The 16,750-nt window shown below is 39.5% G+C and overlaps 1 protein-coding gene across 1 annotated transcript in view; it reads right to left on the reverse strand.

Moving 5' to 3' along the window:
• SPAG17 (sperm associated antigen 17) overlaps window positions 1-16,750 on the reverse strand; it is a 218,408-nt gene that overhangs the window by 182,746 nt on the left and 18,912 nt on the right. Inside the window, exons 2-3 of the mRNA XM_068538157.1 lie at window positions 12,389-12,529; window positions 11,699-11,782 (exon numbers count right to left, since the gene is read on the reverse strand). Coding sequence (XP_068394258.1) covers window positions 11,699-11,782; window positions 12,389-12,529 — 225 coding nt within the window. The remainder of the gene's footprint in view (window positions 1-11,698; window positions 11,783-12,388; window positions 12,530-16,750) is intronic.

The raw sequence follows: 16,750 nt of genomic DNA on the forward strand, positions 1-16,750 counted from the left end.
TACTCTAAAAGGCATCTTCCAAATGTGAGTTGTTGTTATTATTCTTGTTAATAAAGTCCCAGCAAAAAGCATTGCCTGTTTGAGAAAATGTCACATTCCATAAAATACTGATTCAAAAAAGACTGACTGAGTGAACGAATGTGGAAGAGGTTTAGTTTTAACAAACTCACTCAATGGTGATGCAGAAAGTGCTTCTGGGGACTCGCATTGTTACCCCACGCCTTGGATCTTGCTAACTCCTTCCCCTACTCTCCCTGTCCAAATGAACATTCCCTCCAAGGTCCAGCTTTTATTTCTGATAAATAAACGCATGCTGATAACGGTATAATGGGTTAGCATTCTGAAAATGCTGTTTCATTTCATCTGAACCAGGGTTTTACTGACCCTGCGCCTGAACCCAGGCCTTGCGGGGGCTATTTTTGGACAGGCAGAACTTCCAGCACCTCTTAAATCATATCTCACGGCAACTGCCCTCTCCACCTACACACAGGGTGGGCCTGCATACATAAAACAGGACACTAAAACCTCTTTCTCCCATCTGATGACTAATCTTCGTCTCTGCTTTCGGAAAGGGAAAGCACCATACGTAGACTTGACCAATCCAATACATTTTCCTTTGCTTGCTCCAAAAAGAGGAGAAAGAGTATGTATGTGTGTGTGTGTGTGTGTGTGTGTGTGTGTGTGTTCCTCCAATGACTGAGGAATCCTGAAATGAACCTCTATAAGAAACCCCTGACAATGTTCTGTGGATGGTTTTGCACATGGAATTGAAACAAGTTGGCAGGAAGAAGAATTCTTTCTGCATAATTCAAAGCAGACATTTTACTAGGGGAAAAGCAAATCAGAAATTTGCTGTCAGTCCTTGAAATTTTATTAGTTACAAAAAGTAATATATTAGCCCCTTGCATTAAATCCAGATAGGATCTACCTTTTTTTTTTCCCCCCTCTCAATGATATTCCTAAAATGAATCTTGGAGAATGTACTACAAGACTAGCTCCTCATAAATTCGTAGGCCTCAGCAGTGGTGGCCTGTGACTGTGTTACATGTTATTAGCTTCTCCTCTGCTTCTCTGCAGCTCCAGCGATAAAGGATAATATCATAAGACTTGAGAATAACTGAACTAATTACATGTTGTTTCCGATGAAGAGGATAATCTAATTAAATACTTCCCCATGAGTCAGTGAGCCCCGGGTGAGTTTATCTTTTTCATATCAATTCTTGATCAAGGCTAACATGGATAATCATAAACTTGTCTGTTTGGGAATGTTTGACGTAGTACAGGGTAATCTGCAGGGCATCCTGTTGGCCTTGCTCACTATCAGCACTCCACAGATTTCAAATGCTTATGAGCACTATAATCCAAATAAGTATGAAGCCGAAAGATGCAATTTTAAAGGGGCTTATTGAACAATTTCACTTTTTCTGGGTAAGAATTTTTGTAGGACCGGTTTTCTATTTTTCAAACCTCTAAACTTGCAATGATATATTTTAATATATTTTGGAAGCAATATAGAGATCATATCTCAGTTAACTTACATTATCAGGCTACTTAATTGGGTTTGAGGGGTTTTTCAGCCAGTCAAGTTTGTGAAATAGAAAAATGGATGGACTTAAATACATAAATATCTATCTGAAATTCACTTATTCAAATTAATATTCTGTGAATTAATATGCACAGTAGCTTTTCAATAAATATAAATGAATTTCTATCTAATAGTCAATTCTCTCACCTTTAGTTTGGTATTTCTTCTTCCTTTCCTTGCTACCAAAGGTGGAGGAATGAGTTAGAATTTCAGAAATAGAGGTCACACTAAAAATATGTAGAAGCATGAAAATTGTTACCATACTTCAATGCCAGCTACACATTCTCTCCCTCGCAGGAAGCAAGGCCATCTATATCTTTGTTGCATCTCTGACTGTTTTGGTGACGGCTCTGCCCCGCCCTCTCTCCTCTTTCCAACATACCCTGTCTGGGGACCATTACCCTTTTGGCTGAAAGTTGTGAACAATAAGTGAGGTCAGCCACAGGGCTCAATGAAGAACAGACTCAATTATAACCAAGGATTAAATCTATAACTTTTACATCAGACTTGCTACAAAGTATTAAAATGTCATGAAATAGCAGGAAACAAACATATTATTTACAACATGATGGACTACCAGCTCTTGAGGGCAGAGACCAGGTCTAACTGAATCTTGTGCCCGCTCTCCAGCCTGTAATAGAAACTCTGTAAACGTCTGCTGAGTGAGGACTGAACTAGGATGAGTGTCTACAATACCCTTTACTCCAGGGAGATGCAAAAGGAAGATAACACAAAATAGGTTCAGAGGACTCTAAGGTATTGGTTTTTCAAACTTTTTCGGACCTATATTTACAGCAAAAACTGTTTACATCACAAACCACACACATACACACACAGTTGCCACCAACTAAATATCTGTGTAAACCACTGGGTTGTAACCCACAATTAGAAAACCACCATATGGGATATGGAACCAAAAAAAGAGAAAAAAGAAGGGACCAAAACTGCTAGTACCCAGGAAATATTACTGAACTATCATTGTTGAAATGGTCCAATGTGTCCTGCTTGTGGTCTTTACCAGTAACTCTCACTAGTCCTTCATTAATAAATTAGTTTTTTCAGACAGCAAACACCTCTTCAATACTTATTATGTACCAGCACCACACCAGGCACGTAAAGATACAAAAAATGAAAAAGACTAAAAAATCTGACTTCCGGGCTTCCCTGGTGGCGCAGTGGTTGACAATCTGCCTGCCAATGCAGGGGACACGGGTTCGAGCCCTGGTTTGGGAAGATCCCACGTGCCGCGGAGCAACTAGGCCCGTGAACCACAATTACTGAGCCTGTGCGTCTGGAGCCTGTGCTCCGCAACAAGAGAGGCCGCGATAGTGAGAGGCCCGCGCACCGCGATGAAGAGTGGCCCTCGCTCGCCACAACTAGAGAAAGCCCTCGCACAGAAACGAAGACCCAGCACAGCCATAACTAAATAAATAAATAAATAAAATTAAAAAAAAAAAAATCTGACTTCCTTTTTTGACATCTCTCCTCTTAGAATATCTCTCAGACATATCAAATTTAACCCAGGCCAAACTGTACTTCCACATTTCCCCTAAATTTAATCTTCTTCAGTTTTTTCTATTGGAAGATATTTTTACTCAGTTTCTCAAGTCAGAACTTTGGAATCATTCCTGAAACTCACTTCTACTCCCTCACCCCTCACATCTCACTGTGGCATCATTATGCTGATTCTTCCTCCTTAATATACTCTGAATCTGCCTGCTCTCTCCATCTCCACCTGGGTACCCCAATGACCTCCTAACCGGTCTCCTCACTTCCATGTTTATCTCATGACCCCATCCCAATTTATATTTCACTCTGAAGTAGGAAAATATTCTGAAAAAGAACTCGGATTGTGTCACTTTCCCCTTTAAAAGCCTTGATGGCTTCCTATTTCCTAGGAAGTAAAAATGCAAACTCTTTCTTAACAAGGACATACTAGTTACTGCAGATCTGGCCTCTGTCCTCTGTCTCACACTCTCTCTCTAATTAAATTCTAGGCACACTGGCCTTTTTCATTCCTCGGAGAGGCTGACATCTTTCCCTCTCGCCTCAGACTCTTTGCACGTGCTGTTCCCTCTGCCTGAATATTTTCCCCACTCTTCTCACTTGGCCTTTTTTTCATCTTTCAGTTTATCTCCAAACACTCAGTTTAAAGTATTTTCCCATGTAATTCCTTCTGATTTAAAGCAATCATCACAATTTTAACTGTGTATATATTTGTTTGTGTCTCTGATTTTTGCTTAATGTCTGTCTGCCTTCCCCATTCAAATATAAGCTCTGTGAGGGCAGGAAATTATATCTGTTTTATACACTAAGATAAACTCAACCATAGATTTGGTACATGATAGACATTCAAATATTTGTGCAATGCATGAAAGTGAAGCATTTCTTAAACTTTAGTTATTGTCACTTGATCATTTGGCCAAAGCCGTGTATCTGTGCATCGATGACTGAATAGATAAACAAAATGTCATAGACACATACAATGGAATATTACTCAGCCTTGAAAAAGAAGGAAATTCTGACATATGCTACAATGTGGATAAACCTTGAAGACATTATGCTTAGTGAAATAAGCTAGTCATTAGAGGACAAATACTGTACGATTCTACCTATATGAGGTACCTAGAGTTGTTTAATTGTTAGAAACAGAAGGTAGAATGATTGTCAGGGCTGGGGGCAGGGAATGAGGAGTTGTTTACCGAATACAGAGTTTTAGTTTTGTAAGATAAAAAAAGTTGGGAAGGTTTGCTGCACAACAATGTGAATATATTTAACACTATGGAACAGTACACTTAGAAATAGTTAAGACTGTACATTTTATGTATTTTTTTTACCACAATAAAAAATTAAAAATAAAAAACCCTGCTCATAGATGTTTCTTTTCTTTCCTGCTTTTTAAAATACAAAACTGTAACAATCACTGAGACTGAGAACAGAAATTTTAAAAATAACATTAATTATAATAGCTAAACCTTATTGGACACTTACTCTAGGTCAAGAACTATGCTAAGTATTTTATATTTACTGTTTCATTTAATCATCATTACAGCTTTATGAAGTAGATAGTATTATCAACGCTGAGTTTACAAAGAACTGAAGTACAGCAGAGTTATGTAACTTGTCCAAGATTACATAGCTAGTAAGTAGTAGAATCAGCATATAGCCCAGGCAGTCTGGTTTGGATCAGTGCATCTAACTCCTGGGTCTAGGTCTCATCAAACTAGCAGAAGGCACTCTGACAGACTCGGTCACCTTAACCATATAAATCTTAACTCTAAGAATTAAAAATTCCTGTTGATCCAAACATTTGAGCAGAAGCCACTCATGAACATGGCTCAAAAATAACTAAAATTGTTTGACACCTTCATTATCTGCTGATATACCTTCACTATTTTCGCCTGAGTAGTAGGAAAAGTAATAACCATATCACAGAACTACTGAGAGATTCCCAGCTTAATTCTAATTACTAACAGTAGCTTGTATTCAAGAAATGTGAAACCACAACCACCACTAAACTATTCTTAATTTTTGTGTAAAGACAAGGAGAAGGAACAAAGGCTTCCAAATCAACCAGTTACTTAAACTTCCTGAGCTTCACTTTCATCATTTGTTAATTATCTCCTGGCAAGTTGTTGAGAAGATTAGGTTAGCTAATATATACGAGGCACCCAGCACACAAAACTTGGAATAAACTAAGTGTTCAATGAATGGTAACTATTATTACCATATATAAAGGGGGGTTAGTCACAGTCTTAGATACAGGAATAGGATGAGATCGTCTTCATGATTCTTTCTCCAGTATCCTTCCAATCATGGTGGGAGTGTAGTGTAACATGTTGGAGAGGCTCCAAACCCGACCCAGTTAAGACAGTGCTGGCCACTCTTCACTAGCTGAACCTTGCTTTATTCTTGTGGCTGCTCCTCCACTGATATCTGTGTGTCCTGGAATTCTTGACTAGATTCCTGCCTTGCCCAGCAGTTCTCCCACTGGTCAAAGGTCCTAGCCAGCACCCCAATCCTTGCACGGTGTGCATTTCGTGCTGATGAATCCCAGGGTCCTCAGCTTCAGGTGCCATTCTTCCCCAGTGACTACTGGCCTCCCCCTGGACTGTTGACTATTTGCCACGTGGGCTTGGCCAGCCGCCTGTGCCTCAGGGTGGAAAAGAGCTGGGGGCACGATTTGGATGTCTCTGAATGCCTTTGCTTGAGTTGTGCTTTTCTCTGAAAACAGCACTCCAGGTTTCTGACATGAGAAGCAAACATACTGCAGCCCAGGAGCCCTGACCTTCTGCTTCTCAGTGACTAGCTTGGCCTTACTTTCTCTGCTGGGCTGCTCAGGCCTCCTCCAGAAAGAGGAGGCTCAGGGTTGATAACCCATCTGACTGCTCTTTTTCCCATTTCGACAAAATTCATTCGCTTGCAACTCTTCATAACCCTTTATAAACATTTCTAGCACGGTGATTTCTCCTCATTTTTCCTTCTTTGGGCGAGAAATGCCTCCAAAGCCCAGCTTTTGACACAACAACTCCCAGATTGTTTTTATAGTCCCAATGTAGTACTTCTTTGTTACAGCTCAATATTCCTAAATTTTGTTCCAAGTCATTATTTTACATTTATAAATATCAGGTTGTATTAATTGGTTCCAGCTTTAAAAATGTTCCATCAGAGGTTATTTTCTTCTATTTTGATAGTGGTTTCTAAACCTGGAGCGCCAAGGCCCTGATGTGGGCCATGTTCTGCAAGCATCCCTGAAGGACTGATGTGGAACAGAAAAGATACTCAGACCCTGGGCCTCGCTGCGTTCTTTGAAGACTGTACTGGCCATAATAGCTTCAAAGAATTTCAACAAGTTCCTAAGACATGACCTTCCCTTTCCGAAAACCACGTTGGCCAGGCTTGTCTTAATCAAGCTGTGCTTTTCTAAGCATCCTTTTACTTGATCTCCTGCAGCAGTTTTTAATACTTTCCCTACAAGTGAAGTTAAACTAACTGGTCTGTAATTTCCTGGTGTGTCCCTAAGCTCTATGAAATAACGGCATTAGGTTGGCTACCTTCCAATTCTTCCTGACTTTTTTTGTTTTGTTTTAAAACGCAGGACTGAAAAGGCCAGAGAATGCTTCCTGTCTCGCTTTCCCTTCGTTCCTTCCATGACATACTGCTCTTTCTGTTCCCAGTAGATCTGCCATTTTAATAACTTCAAACCTCTTAAATGTGTTCACTTATTATTCGTTCCTATCTCTGAAGCATGAGCTTTCCATTCTTCATTTTGACAAGGGCCACCCCCAAAAATAAGGGTTTACAATTCTACTGAATAGATTATTAATTTGAGGCACTGTTTAAGAAATGTTTCATATTAGGAATCTGGAAATGGGAGGCAACTAGATAATAATTAAGTCTGTGTTCTTACTTGTGAGTTATTATAAACACATTTTGGGGAAAGAGCTGAGAAATATGTCTACACACCCAGGAATAGGAACCAAAAATGGAACTATTATATCTGGGAATTCTAACCCAAAGTACTAGCAAAGTGTTTTAAAAATGTGGTGAAACTAATTTGATCAGAAGATATAAAATTTGCATCTTATATCTGTTTTAACTGCATTTGGTTTATTACTCTCATATCTAATACCATAAAAGTCTTTCCACATTTAATAATCTCCCAGAATTATCTCCCAATGGAAAAGCCCATTTTAATACAATATTTTAATATTTAAATAAAAAGTTTTATTTTTTACTGAGAGGAGCAAAGAGGAAAATTAATAATTATTTGTATTTGTAAAATTGCAATGTATCACATAATCTTTAGGATTGTCCAAGTTCTTTATTGGATAGAATTGACTATTCTTTGAAGTAAGTGAGACATAAAAGAGGACATAAAAAACTTTCTTCTTTAAAGATGATTTTTGTTTCAGCAGACTATTGGGTTTTGTTTGTATAGTGACCCAATTTGTCTTTTCTGAATAAGTCACAGACAGGCACATAAACCACAGCCTATGTGCAGATAGAGGCCCATTTCCCGATAGGGAGGCATGACGATCACCCTTATGGAATGAGAACTACGCAGTGGAATATACAACTTTTAAGATTGTAGACTCTGATTTCAGATAAGTTGGCTAAACAACTCCCTTGCCCAGTTGGTAGTTTTTTCTTTCTAATTTATCAAAACTACAATGTCAAAGTCTGAAAATTTTACATCTCTCATAGTGCTCACATACCATGTATCAGATTTAACCATAAGAGGGATAATCTTTGCACGTATGATATACTTAGACCTCTCTCGTAGGTAACAGTTCAGTTGGCTTTGAATGACCATTAATATTTTCCTTTTTGGTTTTGGTCAGGACTGAGTATACCTGCAAATGAACAGGTCAGATTCTCTATGTGGACCATAAAGCACACACAAAAATATTTGTGCATATTTAGTTAATTAATTAAAGTGCAGCCATGACTCTTAAAGCATGGATTTTTTTTCCACTGTTTGAAATGTTTTCTCATAGATTTCCACCTTTAGGATCTTAAAGTCGTAATTAAGATATGTACAGGGTTTACCTTTCCTATTTCGTATATATTGTACCATGTAACTACAAATTTCGTACATATGCGTTCAGTCTTCTCTCCCACTCCTATGCCTTTGCTTGAGCTGTTCCCTTCTCAGAGGATGTGCCTTCTCCCACATTTGAAAGTCAAGACCTATCCATCCAAAGGGGGGACAGCTTTGAGCCCAGTGAAAGAGTACTGGGTTTGTGGTAAAGCGGAAAAATCTGAGGCTATGTATTTAACTATGGTTAAATCTGAGTTCTTCAGTTTTCTAATTAGCAAGCTTCCTACCTTCTCTATGCCTCCATCTTCCCCTATGTAAGATGGGGACATATACATTTCCTTTTAGAACTGTGATATGGGTCAATTGGGATAACATGTTTAAAAGATCAAACTTGTCAGCTTCCCTTATTTTCCAATGCCACTTTCTCCGCAAAGCTCCTCTAGATCTCACCCTTCCCCAACCCACCCAGGCTAACAGTAACCTCACCTTCCTTTAAATGTCCAGAACACTCCATCTCTCCCTCATAGACTTCCCTGACTATTTTCTGCATTGTTACTCAATTTAACAAACATTTATTGAACACCTACTATGTGTCAGGCATATATATATATCTCTTTTTCTTTTTTCTCCTAACTAGTCCTTAAGCTTCTTGAGGTTAAAGTCTTTATAATATTCATATTCCCCTCCCTCCATTGTCTAGATAGTGTTTGACACCTAGTGCTTGAACAAGAATGTACTGGTTAATTGTTTGGTATCTGGTAAAACTGGTCACTAACAATTCAGGCAACATCTGTATATCCATTCTCATATGTGTACACTTCTTCAAATAGGATTGCATGGTGAAAATTATGCTTATAAGTAATGCCAGTGTATGGGATCATAATCATATTCATCCTCATTAAATGCTACTACTATACCTACTACTACACTACTACTACTACTACAAGAAAAATAAAGTGATAGCTAATATTCCTGAGACTATAGGCAAAGGGGAAACTTCTCTTCCCATTCCCACATAGGTCCTTGGAGTAGTTCCTGCTAGAGCAAAACTTGTTTCCAAAAAAAGAAGGTGAAGGAACACATGGGTAGCTATGTCTCTGTGGAATCACATTAGCACAAATCTAAGCAGGTTTTCAAAGAACTGTGGTTTATAAATAAATATTCTCTCATATATACAATACCATGGCTAGATGAAATTCTAAAGTTTCAGGGGAAATTACACAATTTCAAAACGAGGCTGTGTGTACACAGGACCAAGCCATCCAAATGAAAGCTTGAGCAAATCATTGTGGAATGTGGTCTTTGCTAGCCCAGACATTTCAAGTCGTTATTGGAAATATGTAATGCGGTTCTGACACTCTTTTACTACTCATGGATCAACTGCGCTAGAATGAAGTTTCACTCGAATTCTCTGCTCCTAATCGACCGCAGGCTGGGAAACCAGAAAGCCAAATTGGTTAGAACTGTGTTTAAAGTAAGAACGACGAGGCTCTGATCTAAGGCCAATGAGAGTATCCTACAAATAGAAGTCAATGTAAGTGCGCGGCCTTTATAATATCTATTTTGAGTTCTCCTTCCTCCAAAATGGAGATCTAAAAGGAAAGAGAACTCTATGAATTTCCCATGTAACATAAGTAATTTTGTTGGATTCTCTCTTCTTCCCCCATCGCAGAGTTTCCTTTGAGAAGGAAAATATAAGACTTCCTAAACAGGCTCCTGAGGAATTCACCTATGGCCACTGTCCTAGTTGCTACAGACCATGCAAGATTTTAAGCAGAAATAGAGTCAAGAGCCAGCTGTCTGCATGCCTGGAAAGTCCAGAGGTCCCCAAAGAGTTTGGCTTGTGGGTCTCTTTCATGGCCACGCTCCTAACTGCCTTGGGGCTCTCAGTAGGCACTGCTTGTAGCTTTTCACTTCTCTTGGGAAGAGGGACCAAAACGGGTCCTAAGTGTGCAGGGACTGAGGTTGGATACGTGCCCTTCTTCTCCAGATGTGCATTCTGGCCTTGGCTGATGCTGCCCAGGAACCCAAATTTGTTTTATGTTTTTGATCCATTTTTGCTACAGTGATTGACATTAATGCACGTCTGGTGCACCCCAGGTCCATCTCTGTGGTGCTCCTGCTGCCTTCCCTTTTCTTCTGGAACCATTCAGGAAAGGGTATGTGAGCGGGTGTGGGAGGCTTATTGCCCAAATGCTCCACTGGAAGAATGCAGGGGAGCCAGATGTGAAATGGACCTCCCCTGAGTGAAGGCTACGAGGAGTCACAGCACATATTGGAGAGGAATGGCTTTCTAACCGAACTCTGGATTTGTAACATCGGGCTATCCCACATCCAAGTCAAAATGCCTGTCCACATCAGACGTCAAAACTGGCCCGTTATCATCTCTGATTTTCACTGAGCAACTCTGAAGAAGAAAGAGTCCTTTGGAGGCGGGGGCTAATTGATCCCAGGCCTGAGAATTGGACATGGATTTCTATGGCTACTTCAGAAGAACACTTCCAATATTTTAAATCCAGGTACCACATAATGTTTCAACTGGGGCATGCACATGCAGGACATCATAACAAAAGCTAGAAGGCTCATTATTTGACTTCATCAGTGCAGAATGAGTTTGCCATGATAGCGAGGGTAGTGTAGCAAGAGTTAATGCTATAAAATCCACAGTATTGGCAATTGTAAGTAAGTCCAATGGAACTTGTTCAGATAGTACTCAGGCAACACTACAGAGTCCATTATGAAATCACCCAAGAACCGAGACACATAAAAACTTTATTAGTTATCACTGAAATAAAGTACAAACAAGTTCGTCTTGAAAGATCCCAAAATCTTTATGCTTTCGGTCTGCAGAGCCATAAAATAGTGCCTGACAAATTTTAAGTGATATTCTAATTAATCACTGGATTTTTATAGTTTCTTGTAAGCTGTAAATTGGATATGAACAAGACAGGGTAAGAGGAAAGCCCCTGTACTGAGCCTGAGTTCTAAGTCCTTTGCACGAACCCACTGGTCAGCCAGGCCAGACTTTTGCATCTGCTAGAAACGGAATGGACCATTAATCTGAAGATTATCCTTACTTTCACACTGATTAAAGTAGAATGTAAAATGGACACAAAGTTCACAAACGGATGGAAAATTATTCCAGTTGTTTCTCTGTCATGTGCAGGAAGCACCTTCTGGGGCATTTTTACATTGTTTCTTTGGTAAAACTAACACTTTGTAATACACTAATAACACAACCCCCTTTAATACCATCACATACTCAGTAATTACCATGAAAAAGTATGATCCAACACTTTCGTATACACACATTTCTGATTTATATTCTTCAACTGGATACAGTGACAGTGTAGACAATCTGGGGCAATTTTGGTCCTAAAGGGGGATTTTGTTAAAAGGGAAGCAGATTTTTTACACACTCACCATCAGGAACAAACAGCTCCAACAATGAGTGGGGATTTGCATTCAAAGAATGAATTAAATTTTTTAAAAAGTGACTATAAAATTATTACTTCAAGTCTTGTTTTCTAAAAATTACAAAAATCTCTTCAATCAATACGTTCACCTACCTCATAATATAAGGGTGCACTACCGCCTACAGGTTTCTTTGCCTTTTTAGATGTACTTCCAAAAAGTGCACTTGTTCCATTGATCTGTAAGAAAATTCATCTATAATGAAAAAGAAAGGCTTTCTTAAAGAATCCTTAGATATATGTAACTTTCAAATACCTCGGTGACTTGAGGGGTTGGGGAACCTAGCAAGGAAGAGATAGTCATCAATTAGTTCAAATATTTACAGTCACTTTGGCAAGCTGTTAGTAATTATATGAGGATGTGCCATCTGACAGAAAATTTCTGTGTTATCATTCCCCTCTAAACTCTGACAGCTAGGATTCTCTGGAGGCTTCATTTTTCCAGTTAGTTATGGGCTTCCTTGGAATATTAAATAGTTTTTTTCTTTTATTGTTATTGAGTCTTTTATTAAATAATTCCTCACAGAACCTAGCATGGAGCCTAGTATGACCTCAGACATTTTTGTTGAATGAATGAATGTTGAAAGGGCAACATTCACCGACAAAAAAATAATCCTTCCAGGTTAGATGATTCAAATTTATTCTAGCTAAGTGCTTGTGCAAAGTAATGCACCAAAACTTGCCAAACAGCCCAAGAATATGATAGTTTTATTTATTTCATTATTTTATTCTATTATTTTAAGAAGAAAGTCTCCAAGGGGCTTAGGGGTGGGAAGAGACAGGTACCTGCTGGAGAATGTCTTGCCAGGAGACCAGACTGAAGGGTCTGCGCTGAGGAACTTGGACAGCGAGGGTGAGGGCTCGAATGAGAAGTTCATCCTCAACTCGGTTTCCAACGACAAAAGCGATGGAGCTCTTCCAGTCATTCTGTGACAAAATCAGAAGGAATTAGATTCTAAGTACTCCTGGCTAGGTAATTTTGTATCAAAGGCTTCCATTGAAGAGCAGGATAATTGTCCTATAAACCTTACCTTTAAAGACAGAGTGGACCTTAGAGTGTATGTGGGTTTCTGATTCAAGCAGCCGCAAGGCGGCAGTATTGTGACAAATTTCATGCAACTTGCCCAAAAAGCAATTTTCTTGAGAAACGAGGCCTTTTATTTTAAGGAAGACAATTAAAAAAAAAAAGACACGCTTTCATTAGAATGCTGTGCAAGAATAATTGGGTGTTGGAAAGTAATAGTTCATTCATATGTTACAAATGTACATGAAGATACAATCTCCAAGGCAGAAATCTTTGTTTTGTTTCCTGATACATCTTAAGACTCTAAATACTGCTAGGAACATAGTAGAGGCTTGATAAATATTTGTTGATTGTTGGGTGATACTGAACGAGTTGCAAAATGGGCTTTTTTATAGGAGGTAAAATTCAATCCCAGAGTTTTCGTAAAGCACAGAACTAGAACACATCTTTTCCTCCTAATGTAACACAAAATTCTCATTGCTAATTCCCATATGGGTTCTTTCCACTGTCAAGAAATAGGCCGCAATATTAAACTTGGACATGAAATTCTTTGTCGAATAGTGTAAAGAAATAAGTTACTAAAAAACAATATTCTTATTCAGTAATCCCTTTCCCTCTATTATAATTTCTGTTGGGAAGAGGCAATTCTCTGGAGGAGATTAAGAATGGAATTTACCAACTTTCCCATTGTGTGGTGCTGAGGAAGGCCAAACTCATGCAAATCAGGTCTAGTGCTTTTGAACACTCACCACCTTATGGGAAGATGGACCAAGCAAACATGATACAGACAACAGGAAACAGAGATAATAATAAGGGAGGGCACTCTGGCCCTGTGACCTCTTTAGACCTTAGTTTCTCCATTTATAAAATAAAGGGGTTGGACAGGGCAGTATGTAACCTTCCCTCTAGTTCCACTCCAGAGATCTGATACAAATAGAGTAAAACTCCCCCTTGGTCAATTCCAAAACAATGTCTAAGAAGATTTGGAAAGACTTTACACAAATTTAATTAAATGCATAATTTTACGTGGTTCTCTCTGGTTTCTGTCCAATTCATAGTCAGGGTAATGACAGAACTAGAGTATAGATGGGAGGAAAGACCTCAGTACAAATTCTTCCTTACCATCAAAGGTAAGGAGGAATTTGTCCTTAAACTTAAGAATTTGTTCTTAAACTTCTCTTACTTCTCTCCATGGAAGGAAACTCACTAACCCTAACTACCTAACAAAACCCACACAATTTTCAATGCTATCACCAAAACAAAAAACACACATAAAAGCATAAAAACGTCTATTTAATCTACAAAGTATGTATTTGTGTTTGCACACGTGTACACGCATGCATGTAGGCGTGGCTCTGTGTTTCCCTCTGTTACACTGAGTTTAAAATCTTTTTTTGTTTGTTTACTAATTCACCATAGGAAGACTGAGCATCTGTTTTTCAAATAGCCTGATTCTGAAAAGCAAGTATGATATTTGTAACCCAGTCTTCTGAAAAAAAATTCCATGATCACAAAATGACCTTTCCCCATACTGGATGCCTTTCTTTTCTCTTGTCTGCTCCCTCAGTCAAAACTGCAATTACAATCATCATTAAAGAACAAAAATCTTTCATTCCATAGTAAAGTAGACGTGGTTCCTTAACAGGCAATACCTTGACGTTCCTGTCAGTTACAGTTTTCAGCACTGAAGATTTTAATGACCACCTCTACCCCCTTATCCCACTCCCTCTTGCAAATTTCCTTGCCAATATTCAAAAGCTAATAGTGGGACTTCCCTGGTGGCGCAGTGGTTAAGAATCCGCCTGCCAACGCAGGGGACACGGGTTCAAGCCCTGGTCCGGGAAGATCCCACATGCCGCGGAGCAACTAAGCCCGTGTGCCACAACTACTGAGCCTGTGCTCTAGAGCCTGCGAGCCACAACTACTGAGCCCACGTGTCACAACTATTGAAGCCCGTGTGCCTAGAGCCCATGCTCCGCAACAAGAGAAGTTACCGCATCGAGAAGCCTGCGCACCGCGACAAAGAGTAGCCCCCGCCTCGACGCAACTAGAGAAAGCCGCACAACAACAAAGACCCAACGTAGCCAAAAATAAATAAATAAATTTATATTAAAAAAAAAAAGCTAATAGTGACAAGCAATGGCTGCCTCTCAGCTCTTTGGGGGACAATTCAGAAAGAGGGCATCGTAATCCACCATCTACCCATTAGTATCTGGTATCCAAAATGGGTGTTGACTATTTCAGTCCAGAAAAAAGGGGTGGGGGGAGGAGGAGGTAGGAACTAACAATTATTGAAATCTGCCATGTGCCAGGCATATGGTATCTCATTGAATCCCTAAGTAATCCATTTAAATAGGGGCACTAATACTTTATAGATGGAAAAACAGAGGCCCAATGAAGTTAAACACCTTGTTCAAGGTCATTTTGGCAGAACTTCATGGAGACCACATACATGGCTCACAATTTGGTGATCATTTCAGAATAGTTTTGAGAGCAAGCCTTTAGGGTCAGAATGCCTTTCCATAATCCTTAAATTGCACCTAATGGCTACTTTGGCCACAGTAAACCTAATAGAAGAAGATTTAGATCACATGTTAAAGTGTATAGAACCTTCAAAAACAGATGAATGTATTAAAACCTTAAAACGTCGAAGATTACTTTTTATCAATAGTCGTTTTACAAAGGCTAAAAGAGTTTGAGGGAATATCCCAAGGTTGTCTCTCTCTTCAAGCCCGTTGCTCTTGCTACTTTGCACTCTAGGAGTGTATCTTAACATAAGATCAGTTCCTCTGATTCTTGGCACTGTACTGAAACTTATGGGCTCCCTGAGATCACCCTGAGACAGTCTGCCTGCATTAGAGCAGGTCCAGATTTGTTCATGTTCAGAGCTCTCTACAAGGCCCATTGGGAGCTGGGCCACGTCTCCCCATTGGAAGGGGTCTCAAGAGTCCAGCCCACTTTCCCATCTGTACTCTCTAGCCCACCAAGCTCCTGCTCCAAAAGTTAGATCTATTTGACAAAATAGGACCCACGGAGGACTCTGTTGGAGCCATGGATTAGTGTTTAATCACATTGCCAGAACCCAGGGAAGCATGAAATGGACTGATCAGACAGTAATAACGCAAAGATTGCTTGCAGGGAAGGATGCGCTCACTGGCATGTTGCACTAGGGGGCAGCGAGATGCCAGGAAATGCACAATATTCTCATAACGGAGAGCAAAGTCACGTCTCTGTGTCTAACTAGGGAGACTCGTTAAGTAAATGACACTCTGCAAATACAACTTTTGAGCTTTTTTCTTAGTATTTCAGGGTAAGGGTAGAAGCCAAATCTCTCCTAACCGGCAGCAGTTTTAGAAATAGGAAATTATTTTGGAAAACATTCAATCCAATTTAAATTTGGCAAAATACTATTAAAATACACCCTTCCACCCATATCGCACCCCAACATGCAGCTAAACACAGCCTTTAAATTTCAGTTCACAGGGCAGCAAGAGAAATGAGTACAGAGAAAACAAATGTTGACCAGAGGGGAGAAATGAAAGCATATGGCACAGAACCTGATTCATCACACTCGTGAGTCCTGCAGGGCTCCTACCTGTGTGTGAATTTGTTTAAGACAGTTCAAGAAGCTTGGGTGTAATTAGTAGCATAAGCCTAGAGAAAGAAAACATTAATCATTTCAGGAAAACTACACACTAGATGTATCAGTGAAGGAAGAGGGTTTTAGTCTGGCATACCTCAAACACCTTAGGAAATAAAATCAGCTTTCTATTGCCTGGAGACATCTACTGTACATGGTTATTGCTGAGTCTTGCCCTCTAGCAGTTATTGATAAAATCACTCAAAGGATGGAATGAAGTCGTGTATGGACACAATCCATTACCTTTTATTTACTTTATCAGCCTCACCTAATTTGAAGCCTGGCAGGAGGGCGTCCTAACCTAAACACTTACACCCTAGACTTCTATGGCAAGAAAGTACTCACGTAAATGCAGAGAATCTGGCTGGCTCACGCGAGCCCACTGTCCCAGAGACACAGGGTAGACCCATAACTATTTTTCTTTCATATACTGCAAATTCTCCAAATTTTACTTAGGCGTTCCTATATTCTAATAGAAGTACCA

This window comes from Eschrichtius robustus, chromosome 3 (assembly GCF_028021215.1).
Source record: "Eschrichtius robustus isolate mEscRob2 chromosome 3, mEscRob2.pri, whole genome shotgun sequence".
NCBI lineage: Eukaryota > Metazoa > Chordata > Mammalia > Artiodactyla > Eschrichtiidae > Eschrichtius > Eschrichtius robustus.